The sequence below is a fragment of the Vipera ursinii genome (assembly GCF_947247035.1).
Source record: "Vipera ursinii genome assembly, chromosome: 1".
Lineage (NCBI taxonomy): Eukaryota > Metazoa > Chordata > Lepidosauria > Squamata > Viperidae > Vipera > Vipera ursinii.
In genome coordinates this window covers 157,138,069-157,156,957 of record NC_139512.1, presented here as the reverse complement: position 1 = coordinate 157,156,957, position 18,889 = coordinate 157,138,069, and the positions used below count along the sequence as shown (strand labels likewise).

The following is an 18,889-nucleotide window of genomic DNA, read 5'->3' as shown; positions in this document are numbered from 1 at the left end:
ATATATTTGTTTTCTGAGGTTTTCGCGGGTGCCTGTATGTGGATCCTTGGTTTTTCGGGTTTTTCCCTGCGTAGAACTAAAGGTGTAGGCGCAACGTTTCGACGGAATCCCATCCGTCATCATCAGGCTTTAGCTTCCTTCTTCTGGGAGAAGCATGTGGCTGTTTGTTCCTCTTTTTTAAACTGCCAGAGGGGGTGTGTTCTGTGGAGGTGTGCTCTGATTGGGTAGGGGACCAAGTGTGTTCTGATTGGGTGGGAGTGTGTTTTGAATGGAGGGTGTGTTCTGATTGGGTGGGGGGGTGTTCTGAGTGGATGGGCTGGTCTCAGCTGCCAGCTTCAGACCTGAGCTGGTGAGTTGTGCTGCTTTTGTTCGGCTTCGTGTTTGTGGTGGTGCCATGTTTTTATAGTGGGTGTCAGTTTGCTTATTGTGTGGTTTGGAGGGGTTTAAAGTGGCTGATGTTGCAGCTGTAGTTAGGTTTCTGTTTTGTGGTTGTGTGTCTTTATCGTGGTGGGTTCGGATTTGCTTTTTGAATGGTTGTGTGGTGGTGATGTCATGTGATGTTATCATGAGTTTGGGTCTGGTATCATTCTTGGTGGTTGGGCCTCGTCTGTCAATCAAGGCGGGTTTCCAAATGGCTGGTAGACGAGAGGTATCATCTCGTTTATTCATGCTGTGGGGGCGTTTTTCTATCTCAATGGCTTCTCTGATTATTCTGTTGTTAAAATGTTCAATTTTGGCGATAGTTTTGGTTTTTTTAAAATCAATTTCATGTCCCGTGGCTTCAAAGTGTTGGACCAGGGATGAAGTTTGTTCTCCCTTTCTGAGTGAGTTTTTGTGCTCTTCAATGCGTGCACTTATTCTTCTGTTGGTCTGTCCGATGTATGTGGTGGGGCAGGTGGTGCATGGGATTTCGTATACTCCTTGGTTTTCTAACCCAATTATGTCCTTGGGGTTTCTTAGGATGGTGGATATTTTTCTGTCTGTGTAGAATGCTGTTTTGATGTTGTGTTTTTGGAGGACCTTGCTGATTCTGTCTGTGGTCCCTTTTAAGTATGGGAGGAGGGCTTTGCCATTTTCTTGTTCTCTGTCTTGGGTTTTTGTGGGTGTCTCTCTTCGGATTAAGTTGGTGATCGTGTTTCTTTGGAATCCATTGGCTGTTAGTACATTAGTGAGAGTGTGTAGTTCGGTTTTTAGGTGTTGTTCGACAGCTAGGTGTTTTGTTCTGGAGATGAGTGTCTTGGCTACGGAGTTGATCTGTGCTGGGTGGTGGTGTGAGAGTGCGTTCAGATAGCGGTTTGTGTGTGTTTTTTTATGGTAGATAGTGTGTCCTAGGGAGCCGTTGGATTTCTTGTAGACTAAGACATCAAGGAAGGGAAGTTGATTGTTAGCTTCTGTTTCCATGGTGAATTGTATTTTGGGGTGTAGGCTATTGAGGTGTATGAGGAAGTCATCCAGTTTTTCTTTGCCGTGTGGCCAGATTACGAAGGTGTCATCTACGTAAAACTGGATGACTTCCTCATACACCTCAATAGCCTACACCCCAAAATACAATTCACCATGGAAACAGAAGCTAACAATCAACTTCCCTTCCTTGATGTCTTAGTCTACAAGAAATCCAACGGCTCCCTAGGACACACTATCTACCATAAAAAAACACACACAAACCGCTATCTGAACGCACTCTCACACCACCACCCAGCACAGATCAACTCCGTAGCCAAGACACTCATCTCCAGAACAAAACACCTAGCTGACGAACAACACCTAAAAACCGAACTACACACTCTCACTAATGTACTAACAGCCAATGGATTCCAAAGAAACACGATCACCAACTTAATCCGAAGAGAGACACCCACAAAAACCCAAGACAGAGAACAAGAAAATGGCAAAGCCCTCCTCCCATACTTAAAAGGGACCACAGACAGAATCAGCAAGGTCTTCCAAAAACACAACATCAAAACAGCATTCTACACAGACAGAAAAATATCCACCATCCTAAGAAACCCCAAGGACATAATTGGGTTAGAAAACCAAGGAGTATACGAAATCCCATGCACCACCTGCCCCACCACATACATCGGACAGACCAACAGAAGAATAAGTGCACGCATTGAAGAGCACAAAAACTCACTCAGAAAGGGAGAACAAACTTCATCCCTGGTCCAACACTTTGAAGCCACGGGACATGAAATTGATTTTTAAAAAACCAAAACTATCGCCAAAATTGAACATTTTAACAACAGAATAATCAGAGAAGCCATTGAGATGTATGTTTAAGTATTTGTCAAGGCTTTTTGAATGGACCTTGCTAATTAACTCTTTCATTCCTGTTTTGGCCCGGCTCAGGGCTTATCCACAGGAACTAGTCAACTTATGACAGCTCATTATTTGTGCAAATTATTCAAATTGCTAATAAAGAATTTGGGAGGCTAAGATGATCATTTCGAACTTTTTATGTTCTCATCAGTTAGTCATACCCTTTATCTGAGATTCGAACCCGGGCTGATTATATATCAGGCAGTGTTTTAACCTCCTGAGCCACGGGTTCCTTCTCTCTTATATTAGCTGGAAGGCAAGGCAAATGTATGTTTAAAAAATACTTAAACATACAAATACTTAAACATACATTTGCCTTGCCTTCCAGCTAATATAAGAGAGAAGGAACCCGTGGCTCAGGAGGTTAAAACACTGCCTGATATATAATCAGCCCGGGTTCGAATCTCAGATAAAGGGTATGACTAACTGATGAGAACATAAAAAGTTCGAAATGATCATCTTAGCCTCCCAAATTCTTTATTAGCAATTTGAATAATTTGCACAAATAATGAGCTGTCATAAGTTGACTAGTTCCTGTGGATAAGCCCTGAGCCGGGCCAAAACAGGAATGAAAGAGTTAATTAGCAAGGTCCATTCAAAAAGCCTTGACAAATACTTAAACATATATATATATATATAATTTGATGGGAACTTAAATTACGCTCCCTTAAGCAATATGCGAATCAAAACGTAGCTATCTTTTCAACATGTTGAGTTTTGAATACCATCTCCAATTTAAAGTGGGAAGAGAAATAAAATAACAAAATTAATATTAGACAGTCCAAACCATAGTGGCAGAATGTAACATGCAGGCAGGAACAGCATATATTGAATAGCACAACCAAGTGGCTGGCATTGTGTATCGGCTAGATCCTCCCATTTCCAGATGGGGGAATTCCACCAAAGGTCATGGCTGAGAGCCTGTGGGATTTCCAGATACAGACAGACAGGTGGGTATTGGCCAATCAACAAGGCACTGTGGTAGTAGACAAGGAGCAGAAGATAGTGGTGGTGATGAGATGTAACAATGCCAAGTGACAGTAACATCAGGCAGAAATATGAGAAGCTGGAGAAGTACCAGGGCCTGAAGGAGGAACTAGAGAGAATGTGGAAATTAAAGGCCAAAGTGTCCCAGTGGTGGTAGGAGCATTTGGGGCTGTGATTCCTAAGATGGGAGAGTGGCTCTAGCAGATCCTATGAATGCTATCAGAGCAATCTGTCCAAAGCAGTTCAGTGTTGGGAACAGTTAAGATACTGTGCTGAACTCTCAAACTCCCAGGCCACTGGTTGAGGACCCGAGATTGAGGAAGACATATGCCACCCAAAGGGGTGAAAAGGATTTTTTTTTAATATGGTACTTAATCTCACAATTGCCACTCTGGGTGGTAAACACAGGAGTAAAAAAATGGGCATAATAATGAACAACATAAACAACAATACAATACTGACACAATGGTGTACTTACTCATCTGACAAAGCTTCTTTGCAAGGTTATATTTCCGTTCCATTACAGCTTTCAGAAACTAGGAAAGAGATTTTAAAATATACAATTTTTTTAAAAAATCCTGAGATTATTTGAGAGTGTGGTAAGATTTATTACTTTTAACTGATTTCAGGTTTGTTTTAAATTTTATTTATGGCCGTTCCTGGGATTGAAGCAGTGGAAGCCATGAGCATATCTTAAATAAAATAACAAATAAAATACTGCATCCGTAGACTATACTATGGTTGTCACTAATCAATAATGGTAATATATAGCCTGTTACGTATTATCTTATGCTCTTCGTTATTAAAGTAAATATCATTTTAAAAGAACCTTAGATGAAGAAAATGACATAATTACAAAACTAATATGATACAGAAAAGATTGAAGATACTGTGCTGTTGCACGCATCTTCTGGAGTCAGAGGTATTTAAATTGAAATGTCCATATATGTTGTAGCCCTCGTATTCTCTGAAAGAGCTGGAAGCAAAGTGATGCTGCCTTCCTAGCCTTTAGGGCAGAAGAAAGCATCTGAAGATTATCACACCCCATATCTGCATTAGAGTGGACATGTTCCTTTTTTTATTGTAGACAGATCACACTAATACTGTTGAGATGAAAAATATTGTTTTTCATGCAAAACAAAACTATTTCTCCCATATGTCTCATAAATGTATTCATGCCTGCTATGTTTTTTTTAAGATAAAGTAGATTCTTACAATTTTTTTACATTATTTATAACAATGGGATTTTTACTTATATGTGGGGAAGTAAACCCTATTTTACGAAATAGTAACCATATTGAGAAATATGTTTACTTATTTTCTATAAAAAGCTAATTTTGCTTCATTGCTAGTTAATTTAGTATATTCTTGTACCTCTCCCATCAATTGTATTGGTGCGATTCTCTTTTGAGTTTCACTGTGTGTTTGACCAGTATTGTTTTCATCATCTGAACTATCTGGTGGCTTTTCATCACCATTTTTTTGGTCCACACTGTCCTTTTGTGGTTTACTACAGACTTCATTGTTGACAGTCTTTTCATCAATCCTGGAATTTTTCATTTTTTCATCTAAAAAAAAAAATTCAAACACCCATGAAAAGGATAAGAGAGGCATTTGGAATTCTACACCAACCTTTTACAAATGTTAACACAAACAAAATCACATTGTGATTGGTTCATATTTTAATTGTTTGTCATTAAATTGCCCTCTTCGTTAAATATTTAAATATACAGTATGTAAGACAAATGATTTTGAGTGCTTGTACAATAAAATGAATGGCTAACATTGGATTATCGATCCAATGAAATACACACAGTCAGATATTACTGATATCCATAAACAGTATATTCTTCCGTATTTGTTCTACCCGGGGTGGAAGCATGAGAATTATCCTGTCCTCTCTAATAACAACCATTAGGTTTGGATTAATATTGTTTCACATCCAATTGATGCGGTGTAGTTAATAACAGTTCTCTTTAAAAGAAAACTACAGTAAGACAGCCAAGTAACTTAAATGTTGAAAGCATATTTCACGTGAGACGAGACAGTAGCAATTAAGCCATTATCTTAGAAAAAGATAACTCAAGAAAGAACTAATATGGTTGGAGGAGATAAAGATTCTTTTCCCCAATAACAGGACAAATTTCCCCTATGATAATAATTGCCAATACAGGCAACTTAAAAATCTTTTAATTTACAGAATTTCTGCCTCAGAATCTGATGCTGGCTAATAGGGCTTAGCTCTAAATTAAAAATGAGACGTATTCATTAATCAGGGCTACTGATGGAATCTCCTTCTTCAAAAAGAGGATATCATACAGAATTACAATATGTGGAGAGCCTCACTGTGGGGAGATTACTATGGTAGTAGCCTATTTTTGGGTTTCCCTTCAGCAGCTGGCTTGCCACTGAGGGACCTGGAATGCTGGAATTAAACTGACTCTGCCTCAGGTGCAGGAGGACTTTCCCTTAAATGTGATCAAGAGGTTCACTCACTAGATTTTTTTTTTATATTCCAGTGCACACTGCACTTACATTAGAGTTGTCAATCCTCACAGGATAGCTTTCCTGAGCTCAAAATGTATATCAATCTACCCTTCGCTTAGTGAGGCTGAGTGACTATGACATCATGTGCAACCATGATATGAGTTTAGCTCAGGGCTCTTCAAACTTGGCCCTTTTATGACTTGTGGACTTCAACTCCCAGAATTCCTCAGCCAGGCATGCTGGCTGAGGAATTCTGGGAGTTGAAGTCCACAAGTCATAAAAGGGCCAAGTATGAAGACGCCAGGTTTAGCTAATAAAAAAAGGTAATAGGAAGGACTGGAAAGATCAATGAACACAGAGCAAATTAACTTGAAAAGTCAAGTTACTTTCAAAAACAATGCAACATTGGACAATTTTTCTATGAATTGTTAATACTTAGAATAAAATGATGTAAGGATGTAGAAGACGGTGGCTTCTTCTGTTAGCTCACTCGTGGATTGTTGATGTTTTTTTCTTCCCTCAGGTGGAAGAAAGTATGTGACACCAAAAATGGCTGCTTCCACAATAGTCTTTTTACCTAAGCTCTTAAACTAAGCCAAGAAGGGTCTTGCTGCCCTTCTTCGCACACAAAAGAAGTTCACACGGCAAACTCTATCCCTTTTTCTAAAGGAAAATAGCACTTTCCTGGTGGATCCCAATGATTCAGATTCAACTTGAATCGGTAGTGGGCTAGCAACAGGATGGCAGCGGTGAGGACATATCCTTCACAGACGCTTCAGTAGGCATCTGTTACAAAGGTATGGCAAGGAGACCAGGCCAATTACACTTTCTTGGTAAAAGAAATTATTATAGGCTTGCAAGAGTTAGTCAATTCATTGATTTTTTTTATTGACTGACAATTCGGACTTGATTAATTGGTAGCCTACACTACAAACCCACCATTTCATTGCCTTTTGGAATAAGCTATGCTATGAAAATTTCAGAAAATGAGTAAGTAGTAGACAGCAAAAGAAAGTTAAGGTGAGAGGTAAGAAAAAAAGAGAAATCCGTAACAATCTAGTTTAACCCAAACCATTCACTATAATACTTTTAGCCTCCACTTGTTCTTGTTTTACCGTTCATAGTTAAGTAACACATTCTTGTATCTTTTATACTTCTCCCGACATACCTAACATTCACTTCCATGTAATAAGGTAGGCAGAAGCATTACATAGAGCCATTTTTACCTCTTTCAGCAATCATTAATTCTTTCAACTCACCCATTGCCCTTCTATCACCGTTTAAAAATGTAGCCATCTATTTCCAATCTAAACATTTTAACATGATGCAAACATGGAGTAGCGTTAATTGCTTTCCAAGTATGTGTGACTTGCAGTAATGTACTCTCAGCGGTCAAACACAACTGCCTTGTGTTATCTTGGGATTCTATATCACACCAGATATATACAAAAAGAGAAGAGCAAAGAACTCGAGGCAGACCCAGAAGAAGATGGAGAGACAATAATCAAAGACCCAGTACTACAGCATCAACTATTAATGTCTGAGACCGCCAGAAATAGCAAAGAACAAGAACTTTGTGTCTCCCTCGACACCTGAAGTGGGAAAAGAGGAAATTAAGGAGAAGAAGAAGAACACAACTACCTTGGACTTTGGTAATTAATTTGAAATCTGTGGTCTTATTTGCATCATTCACTGCAATCTATCTAACATTTCTTGGGAAATCATTTGGGTTCTCAATAACATGACTTCATCTGCATGTAAAAGGCTCCATTCATGTCCCCAACTAAAACGCCTGTACCATTTGCATGAACATTTCTTACTCATAACTGCATTAACCACCCAAGGGACATCACACTTTCTTGCCAATTCTCTACATGTTAACCCAACTTGGTAAGAATCTCATCTATTCCCTCTTCCATCGCATGCAGATTTTACTGTGTTCAACAAACAAACTTCCACTCCGTGTTCATGCAAAATATTCTACAGCTCTGTTCATTTCACCATGCAGACTTTTTTTTTTTACTTTCTAACTCAGATACTGACACAAGACTCGGGAGGCAGATGCCGTCATAGAAATATTGTCTGTCAGCAGAGGTTTGTCTCGTCTTTTCAGAGTTAAGCTATCTCGTATCATATGGCTGTTTAGCTATTTCAACCTTGAGTTAAACTGGTAACCCATAGAATTAAAACAATTTCAGTACTGCCGGCAAAGCAGGCCAGCTCAACTGCACAATTCTGCAGCCTGCTACCTCCAGCTCTTTAGGGAGACCACAGGAGAAAGATGGTAGCAGAGGTAAAGCAAAGGGGAAGGGGAGTATTTGTATCAGGATAAAACAGCTGCTCTGTTGCCACAATACTTCCAAGCATCCTCAGCAGTCACAATAAAGGTAAAGGTAAAGGTTCCCCCGCACATGCGTGCTAGTCGTTTCCAACTCTAGGGGCTGGTGCTCATCTCCATTTCAAAGCCGAAGAGCTAGCACTTGTCCGAGGACGTCTCCGTGGTCATGTGGCTGGCATAACTAGATGCCAAAGGCGCACGGAATGCTGTTACCTTCCCACCGTAGTGGTCCCTATTGTTCTACTTGCATTTTTACATGCTTTCGAACTGCTAGGTTGGCAGAAGCTGGGACGAGTAACAGGCGCTCACTCTGTTACACGGCACTCGGGATTCGACCCGCCAAACTGCCGACCTTCTGATCGACAAGCTCAGCATCCTAACCCACTGAGCCACCGCGTCCCTCAGCAGTCACAATACTTCTGAGCTAACAGGTGGCAAAGCATAACGGCTGTTGCCACTGCCATCAAATTCATTCACTACATTAATCCTGGTACCACAAAAGACAACTTACGTCTGCTCATCCATGGGCTGGAAACAAGACGAAGGCCACATCACGGGAAATATGGAAGAATAAGTGATTGCCAGGTATGTTTCTACCGTGCGTAGGTGAAAGGGTGAAAGGCTTAGCGATAACACACTGTAATGTATATTACGATTCATTTATATATTTAAACTAACAAAGAAACTAGAAGTGAAGATTGCTTTTATCGATCTGCATTTATTCGATTACAATAAGAACTAATAGAAGTGTGAAGCGAGAGTGCAGGGTGGGGTGGGGTGGAGTGGTGGCGTTCATTGGTGATATGCCAGAGCCCTGGCCAGCAGCAGCAGCATTCACTGTATCTGATCAGGCGAGCAAGAGCTCGCTGGGGTCAACATCCACCAGAGCCTTGGTGGAGCAGTGGGCTAATGCCTCCTTAAGTAACAGCAGCTGCCTGCAATTAGTGCAGGTTCGCGTCCCACCAGGCTCAAGGTTGACTCAGCCTTCCATCCTTCCGAGGTAGGTAAAATGAGGACCCAGATTGTTGGGGGCAATTAAGCTGACTTTGTAATAATGCCGCTTGGGGTGTGTGTGAAAGCCCTAATAAGCAGGCATATACATAGAATGAAGGCTACTGCTAAGCTTGTAAGCCGCCCTGAGTCTTCGGAGAAGGGCGGGATATAAATGGAATTTAAATTAAAAAAATAAATAAATAAAGATCAGCAGCGGCAGCAGCGCACAGTTGATCAGCTGGGCGGCTGCGAGTGTCCCAGGGCAGAGCTAAGATCGGTGCTGGCAGTGGTGCACGGTTGGATCAGCTGGGAGGCTGGGAGCTGCAGGTGTCCCAGGGCAGCAGTGTTTGGCTGGTGACCAGATGTGGATGCCTGAAGGGCGGCACCTCGCCAGTGGCAGGGTGGGACATCCTGGGATGACCACCAGGCAGAGGGAACCTCCCAGACATGAGGGGAGAAGAGGGAAAGTAAGCAGGAGAGGAGGCGAGGAGAAAGAGAGAGAGAGAGGGAGAGAGAAAGGTGGGAGAATACAGCACAGAGCTGGGAAGGAGGAGAGAGAAGAGGAAGGGCCCTGCTACCATCTCACCACCTTGTCCCTGCCTGGTGGGGCTGCATGGGAGGTGATAGGGGAGAGAGAGAGAAGAGAGAAGAGAAAGACAGAAACAGAGAGAAATATGAAGCCAGCAGGTGACCATGACCAGAGGAGGCTCCAGACCTGACAGGACAGCAAAAAGCTGATCCATTCTCGAGAGTGGCCAGCAGACGGTAGAGACAAGCTGATCCAGGCGAGTCGGTGAGCCAGTGACCAGAGGGGGCACCACACGCATCAGGAGACAGCAGAGACAAGCTGATCCCGGTGAGTGGACGAGTCAGTGATCAGAGGGAGCGCCAAACCTGACAACAAATTACAGAGGCGAGCTGATCCAGGGCAGCAAAACAAGTCAATGACCAGAGGGGATGCCAGACACACCAGCAGATGGCAAAGACAAGCTGATCAAGGTGGCGGGGGGGGGAACCACTGACCAGAGGGCGCTCCAGACGCACAAGGAGACAATGGAGAAGAGCTGCTCCAGAGTGGGCAAGCCAGTGACCAGAGGAGGTGCCAAACGCACCAGCAGATGGCAGAGACAAGCCGATCCAGGTGAGCGGGTGAACCAGTGACAAGAAGGGGCACCAGACGCACCAAAGGACAGCGGAGGCAAACTGAGCTGGGCAAATGGAGGTCCCTAGGTGAGCAATCAGAGCAAGCTGACCCCCAGGGAAAGGGGCAGAGTGAGAGACCTTGAGACATCAGGGCAGTGACTGAGAGCAGGGAGGGATCTAATTACCTGGGAAATCCTGGGATGATCGCTAGGAAAAGGGAATTGCCTGTAAATTGGGGGGGGGGAATAGGCAGCTCAGGACAGAAGAGAATAAATGGAGGAGGTTTGGAGGGAAACGGGGAGAACAAAGGAAGAGAAAGGAGGAGAAGGAAGTGAGATGGAGAGTGAGAGAGTGTGAAGGAAGCAGAGAACCAGTGTGAGAAGAGAGAGAGAGAGCGCGCAAAGGGGTAAGCCAGCGACCAGAGGGGTGCGAGACATAGCAGCAGGTGGCAGAGACAAGCTGATCCTGAGGCTCCACGCACCCCCCCCTCGACCCCTCTGCCTTACCAGGGTTCAGTTGAAGCCTGCTGTCCCCCATCCAGAGCCTCCAGCCTCCAGACACCGTGAAAGAGCAGCCACAGCAAGACCAAATACTATTTATAAGGATCTCCAATCAAATTTGATAATCGTTTTGTGTAGTTATGGCTCAAATGGATGCCACTTTATGAAGATGAAGTGACTGCACACATGCAAAATCATGCGTGTCCAGAACCATTATTTGTCTCTAGGGACAATACCAAATTAAAAAGATGGATAAACTGACACCATCAGAACAAGACATAGAGGAAATGAGGCTGCCCATGGTGGAAGTGCCTAGGTGAATTCCGGCTTCTACTCTCCATTCCAACAATAGACAATCTCCCGTATTATCTATAAAGCACAAATGCAGACATAAATCTCACCTGCTTCTTCAAGGCAGTCATGCGGTTTTACATTCATCTTTAGATTTTTCTTTTTTGCAATCCTTGCTGCTAAAGCATTCCGTCTTAGCATTGCATTTTTTCCCCAAACAATAAAAAAGCATATTTTTTTAAGTCAACAGAATAAATACTAAATAAATCTCAGGGTTTTTTTTAACTTTCTTTACATGGTTAGTATTAAGTCAGAATTACTTAATATTTAGGGCCAAATTAATTGCATTATACATGTAGCATGCCCATTTTTTAAAAAAATGCAAAATAGCATTTTCTGCGCATTTAGTGTTGTTTAATTTGGGCGAAGAAAAAAAAGCTATTCAGAGTTAATGCTGCATTTTCTTGTCTGTGGACTGAGAGTGGTATGGGTCACGAATGATCTCAAACTATTATTGCAGCTTCATTGCAGGGAGTATCTCTATCCTCACATCAACTGCCATAGAGACCAATATAATTATTGAGGTCTTTTCACATTATTATTGTGTTCAGAACTTCTAGATGTCACATTGGCATCAAACATCATGGGGTGGCACCTCCCTCACATGCATAAAATAAAATAAAAAAATTCTACAATGTCCGCAGAGCAGACTATAAAAACTTGTCAAGATCTACAAAGTTGTGTAGCTGAACAACAGTTAACTATTTAAAAAGCTTGATGTCAGCAGTTTGTTCTCATAATAGAATTAATTAACAACTCAACTGAAGTGAGACTTACTTTTCTAATGATTTAGCTGTACATAACAAGATGTGCTTTGACGGAGTGTAAGATCTGCTTGTAGATTCATTTCCACATCCCATGCTACCTTGGTTAAAAATTTAAAAAAAAGATCACTGCAAAAAATGTTAAACATCAGAATAATGATTCTACTAAAATATAATTTTAAACAGTTGCTGTCACTTTTTATTTTTGCTTTGTTGTATTCCATCTTTTCAAGGTTAGGGTCAAAGGTTGATTTTGGCACAATGATAAGGCAAGCAGAATACAGACATATCGTAAAATAATTGGTGAACTGTGGAGTAATTAATACATTTTCTAAAATGATAACCTACCTTATATCTCTACAGAGAATGAATATATTATTTCAATAATTCAATTAATGTAAGTTTGTCTCTTAAATTTAAATACCTTAGTTTACAGAGTGACCAATAAAGATATTATTGAGTCAAGTTCAACTCTTGATAAGTACACAAACATATCTACACAGTTTTCTTGGAAACAGTACCGAAATGGTTTGCTACCTCACCTTTTTCTGGAATATTGTTAAATGTCCTATTTTATAGCCCTGGTATTCCAACATGAGTAAATACATTAATATCACATTCACTGTATAATACTTCCCCAATTTTAAATATAATCTTTCTAAAATCTGTACTACAATTTAGTTATTATTCAATGTTTTCAGCTGTAAGTTTTCGCTGTAGTTTTTACAATGTTTACATCATTTATTCATAATAGTTTATGGATAGTTTAGTACATATTTAAGTTAGAAATAATCTAGTAGTATATAGAAAACATTTCTGGGATTATCTAAAGTAGTTTTCAGACTCTGAAACTCCCATCAAAGGAGTTCATTCTCATTTTAATACCCTTTCTCAGAAGATGAAGCTATTCATACTCAGAGAAACCTTTGAAATTTAACATTTCAGTTTTACTAAAATGGATTTTAACAGAGTATATCTACTTTTAGCTTCTTCATTTTATTGATGTGCTTTTCATTGATTTTAACATTTTAATCATAAACTTTTATTTTATCCTACACAGTGCATTGGAAAGTCAGAAATACACTGAATACATAATGTACATATATTTGGGGGGGAAAAATTAAAAATGATTCAATCATGTTTGGATCTATTTCAGGCATGTCAAACTCGTGACATCACGCGACGTATCGCGACTTTTCCCCCATTGCCGGCAATGGGGAGGGCACGGTTTCATCGTGATGCATCCGGCCCGCGCCTTCCATTTTCATTTTTTTTTCATACCAATAGCTGAAAATTATGATTTTTAAACTTAATTTAGTGGAGTTTAAAAAAATGAATTATACAATGAATTATATCTTACAGGAACTGAATGATTGTAGCTGTTAACTCTAATGGATACACCTGTGTGATTTAGAGCCTGCTAAAACTTATTATTTCCAACACAAGCGGTATAGACCCCGTACATCAGCACACTCTCCCTTGTGTTATGTATCATGCAGAGGAAATGCTCAGGACCACATTTTCATGTGTTTCATTATTAAAGAGTACCACCACCATGTAATATATTTGCTTGAGGTCAAATGGGACTTACTCCTGCTGAACAAAACATATGGACTGCAAAACAAATATGCTGCTACAGACACTGTTAATTATCCTCAGCGGGGAATTGTACTTTTGAAAGCTAGAAAAAAAAATCACATTAGCATCAGAAAGCTAGGACGGGACATGACGTTATCCCACAGATCAACCTGCTCAATTTAGACAAGAATGCATTACAGGTAGTCCACGATTTACAACAACTGAACCCAACGTTTCTGTTGCTAAATGAGAACAGCGTTAAATGAATTTTGCCCCATTTTATCACTTTCCTCGCCACAGTTATTAAGTGGATCACTGCATTTATTAAGTTAATTTACCCCAGGTTTGGGAAGCACTGCTGTAACTCTACAAACAAGCCGTGACTACAATAGCATAAGCAACAGTTTACAGGAACGGGCATCCGCAGGGCCTTGCTGCTTTGCCAAATTGACAAAAACTGTACTGTCCTGCAAGCACCACCCTGGACATAGGCACAGGTGACTTCACAACACGTGTACAAAAACAGGGCTTGCACTGAGACGGTGCAAGGATGTTTCCTGATTCTGTTCTGTACCAGCCTGCTACCGGCCCTGCAGAAAAGGCAGGGACAACCCCTTTACAAACGGCAAGAGGCTGGAATTACGCCTGCCAAATTTATTCACATAAAACAGAGCAAGACAAGACACCAACCATAAAACACGAGCTAAGACGCAGGAACAATCCAAGCGGTTGCCTTCAGCAAACCAGCCCTCCCACACATTCCCCTTAAATACAGTTCAGGGCGTGGCCTCTCTCTGCCTCCTTCCGAGGTGCCCCATTGCCTTCCTCTGTTTACTCCTGACTGACTGCCTCCTGCGTCGGGCGTCCTTGAACAGGGCCAGCTGTGGGTCATCTTCATCCACGCTGTCAGGCTCACACAGCTGGGTCTGCGTCGTGACCAGATGAGAGGGGCCTTGCTGGGGGCTCTCATCAAGCTGTCCAATCCCCTCAGCAAGCTCTTCAACACCCCCCTCCTCCTCCTCTGAGTCGTCCGACCCAACTGCCGAACCCACAGGCTGACCCTGAATCACAACAGATTCTGCCCTCCCCGCATCACTTCTGTGGAAGGTGCCAGCTTATAGAAATATCACAAAATAACTGATCTTGGCAAGTGAAAGGAAGCTCTCAGACAATCTTCTGACAGAAGAGCCTTTTATTCCTTGTAGATAAAAGGGAAGCAAAGAGTGTGCGATGCTGGCCCTTGTTTGACTCCAGCCAAGTTCAACTGTGCGATGCTGCTGTTCGGTTACCTTTGGCAGCCTAGTATGTCTTTCTGCAATTGTAGGTTTTTAGAAGAGGGGGAAGAAAAAATGAAGCGATACTGGGAAGAATAGGCCACAAGAACTCAAATATTCCACCCTAGGAAAGCTGAACTTCAGTGTCTTAGCCACAATCGTGGAAGGGAAAATGAGAAAAGCTCTGCATTATTTACCCTTGAATGCTTAATTCTGCCCTTATAAATAAAAAGTACAAAGAAAATTTTAGCACAGGTTCTAAGAATAGGGGTGAGAGATCCAATCAGACCAAACCCAATCAAACCAAACCCTAGAAAGTTTTATTTTTATTTATTTATTTATTTTCATTCTATTTATATCCCGCCCTTCTCCGAAGACTCAGGGCGGCTTACAAGCTTAGCAGTAGCCTTCATTCTATGTCTATGCCTGCTTATTAGGGCTTTCACACACACCCCCAAGCGGCATTATTACAAAGTTAACTGCTCTGGCATTATAATCTAGGCATAGCGATAAGAAACCATTATACACAGGTGAAATGTAGACATGACAGCACTTAGGGAAATTAATAGGATAGGAGTAGACGGTCAGATTATGAATATTTTCATCAAAATCAAAGCCAGTGGATGTTTTGGTGGTAGTGATGAGAACCAAGTGGAGCTCGGATTCTTTACTTTATCAAGAATAAACTAAATGCAATTGAATAGCCCATTCTTCATTTTTACACTTTAGTTACATTTACAATACATCTGCACTGGACCCAAGACTGATGTGGAAAGTTATCCACTCACTGGAACCAAATATATATTCTATGAATATTTGAAATCAGCACAGTTACGTGCTTTCGACAAACCTGTATTAAACTAATTAAGTGCTCCCAAACGTTTTGAGCTAATAGGTGGAGCTTTGAAATTTGGGAAACATATCATATATAGCAAAATAAAATGGCTGCCATGGGGGCCTTTGTCCAATCACCAAGTGGTGGGCCCACTGGACACCCCGAGAGTACAGACTCCTAACCCCTGGTTTATCCTTAACATTGTTGTTTTTTTCCCCTCAGCAGAGTGGTGATAATCTGATCTAAACGGCTTTCTATTGCCTGAAAACTTCTTTGGGATCTATATACCCTCTGAATGTATTCTTGTCAATGCAGATTATTCTAAGGATACTTTGCTGTGTCCCCTGCTTGCTTCCTTTTTTGTTTAAAATTGAAACAATTTAAATATTTAAAAAGTAGAAGAGGATGGAGGCTTGGCAGGCAACAAGGGCAGCATCTGTAAGCACACTGGGATTCACAGGAATCTTGCCGGGAAATTCTAGTATGTATTTTACCTATATAGTATATACCAACTGTGAATCAGTATTAGTTCTTCCAATTGTGATTTCAATCCTACTTGTATTTACTTGAAAGAATGAGATTTATTTCTAAACTATATAAAAAGGTAAAGGTTTCCCCGCACATGCGTGCTAGTCGTTTCCGACTCTAGGGGCCGGTGCTCATCTCCGTTTCAAAGCCGAAAAGCCAGCGCTTGTCTGAGGACGTCTCCGTGGTCATGTGGCCAGCATGACTAGACGCCAAAGGCGCACGGAACGCTGTTACCTTCCCACCGTAGTGGTCCCTATTTTACTACTTGCATTTTTACGTGCTTTCGAACTGCTAGGTTGGCAGAAGCTGGGACGAGTAACAGGCGCTCACTCTGTTACACAGCACTCGGGATTCGACCCGCCAAACTGCCGACCTTCTGATCGACAAGCTCAGCGTCCTAACTATATGCGTACGTATAAAAAATTATGGCATTGGTACCAATCTATCTATTAACAAGATATGATTTTAAAAATACAAGAACTATACCAGCCACATAATGGGATTCCTTAGCGTGGGACTGTTTGAACTGGTTCAATAACTACTTCCTCTAAAAACATAAATAGAAAATCGCAGTTCATTTGAGGCAGGGTCAATGTATTAATCATAATTTTTCTCTTAAAATAGAAATCACAGAATGGTAACAATGTCCGCAATAAATGTAACATATATTTGCTAGTCTTTCCTTAACTTCTTTGAGCGAGGGCTTTTTCTGTGGCCTCTAAAAGCAGCTGTCATGCGCCCCCTCTTCAAGAACTTTCATTTGATCTGACTATTTTGGATAACTTTACATCTGCTGCCAACTGTTCCTTGCTAGGAAATGTTGCAGAGAGAGTGGGTGGCCATGCAACTCCAGCAATTAAAGGAAGCAGCTTATCTGAAACCATTGCAATCAAGACCAAAATATAGCAGAAAAACTGAACATTTTGGATGACCCATGGAAAGGCTTTGCAACAGCTTTTGGTGCTATCCAATCAGGATATCTTCTTAGACCATTCCCAAGGCACTGAGGAGGAAAGCACACTTTTGCAAGGTCTCTCTTCCTTCTTGAAGGGGCAGGTCCAGTCAAGCAGAAGGGAGAAAGGACGATTCTGCTCAAAGACATCTAAATATGGAATCCATCATGGTCCTCTCCTCTTCCTACTTCTCTTTAACATCTAACATCTTCCTATTTCTCTTTTAAAATTTCTGTTTAAGATGATTAGAGGACCGGAGGTTAAAACATATAAGGAACGGCTGCTGGAATTGGGTATGTGTAGTTTAATGAAGAGAAGAATGAGGGGGGACATGATAGAAGTGTCCCAATATCTCAGGGGCTGCCACAGAGAAGAGGGAGTCAAGCTATTCTCCAAAGCACCTGAAAGCAGGACAAGAAGCAACAGATGGAAACTAATCAAGGAGAGAAGCAACCTAGAACTAAGGAGAAATTTCCTGACCGTTAGAACAATTAACCAGCGGAACAACCTGCCTTCAGAAGCTGTGAATGCTCTACCACTGGAAGTCTTTAAGAAGAGACTGGACAGCCATTTGTCTGAAATGGTATAGGGTTTCCTGCCTGAGCAGGAACTTCAACTCCCAGAATTGGACTAGATGACCTCCAAGTTCCCTTCCAACTTTATTATTATTGTTGTTGTTGACTCTGACTCTGAAAAGGAGTGTTCTGTCCCATTCAGAAGTGGCTTGCAATTCTGCCATCCTCCTAGATTACAGCTTCTGTTCAATAAGGAAGTGGCCAGGAAGCAACCATTTCTGAATCCGAAGGCTTTGTTCCCAGTCAAGATCGACTCACCTCCTGGTTGCCTTGTTGTAACATGCTTGTATGTGGGCTACCCTTGACAAAGATTGGGAAGCTACGGCTCGTACAGAATGTGCTGGCCTAGGCAATAAAGGGGGTATCCTGGAAACCTGGTTGCCCGTTGGCATTCAGACACAATTCAAGGTGGTGGTTCCTATGATGGAACGTAGGAGGCTGGATCATCAGGGGTGCATTCCAGAGGAATAAGAGGCAGGTCAGTCCAGATAAATGTGTGAGAGGAAAGAGGGCGCAGACAGCCTTCCCCTAATAGTTTCTCAAAATGTAAATACATTTTGATAAATGGTAAATGGTAAATACAGATAGTAGACTGCTTCAGTTTGGCAAGATTTTGCCTACAGCCGTGGAACAACAAAGAACTCGGCTGGAAAGAATCACCACGTATCCTCCTTAGTTTCTGAGCCCGAGAGTTGCCATCTTTAATGTAGTGCAGGGCTCCAGATCTGCTTATCGAAGGGGCTGACCTCTCCAATATCCATCCGTCTGTCCAGTTTAAATGAACAGGGTACATTATTCAAGGCTTTAGAAATTAGCTTTTTTGATAGCTCCTTCTATACTCAGGAGCAACCGCTCTGCAGAGAGATAATGAGCTCCATTGTTTCTGGACTTTCTGAAAAATATCAAGGCCTATTTATTATCTCTAGCACAGAAGAAGGGTTTGCTATGATGGAAGATGGTGTCTACGAACACAATTTTAGTATTTTCTGATTCTTCATTTCTCACTTTGATGCTGAACATATACATCAGACTTCATTTTTCTTTCGCAGTATTATTTATTTTACGATGAGATTATTTGACTGCCTAAAGCCTTTGGGACTGGGCAGCAGACAAACGAAATAAGGGTAGTTCTCGATTTATGACCCTACGTGAGCCCCAAATTTCTGAGGCTAAGACTGTTATTAAGTGAGTTTTGCCCCATTTTATGATCTTTTTTTGCCACGGTGGTTAAGTAAGTCACTGCAATTGTTAAGAGTGCAGTTGT

The 18,889-nt window shown here is 41.5% G+C and overlaps 1 protein-coding gene across 1 annotated transcript in view; it reads right to left on the bottom strand.

Moving 5' to 3' along the window:
* The window catches only part of ERICH2 (glutamate rich 2), a gene marked incomplete at both ends in the record, with an annotated part of 48,494 nt that overhangs the window by 7,918 nt on the left and 21,687 nt on the right, over positions 1-18,889 (bottom strand). The window contains 5 exons of the mRNA XM_083368112.1: positions 3,785-3,842; positions 4,681-4,874; positions 11,169-11,251; positions 11,896-11,979; positions 16,608-16,644. Coding sequence (XP_083224238.1) covers positions 3,785-3,842; positions 4,681-4,874; positions 11,169-11,251; positions 11,896-11,979; positions 16,608-16,644 — 456 coding nt within the window. The remainder of the gene's footprint in view (positions 1-3,784; positions 3,843-4,680; positions 4,875-11,168; positions 11,252-11,895; positions 11,980-16,607; positions 16,645-18,889) is intronic.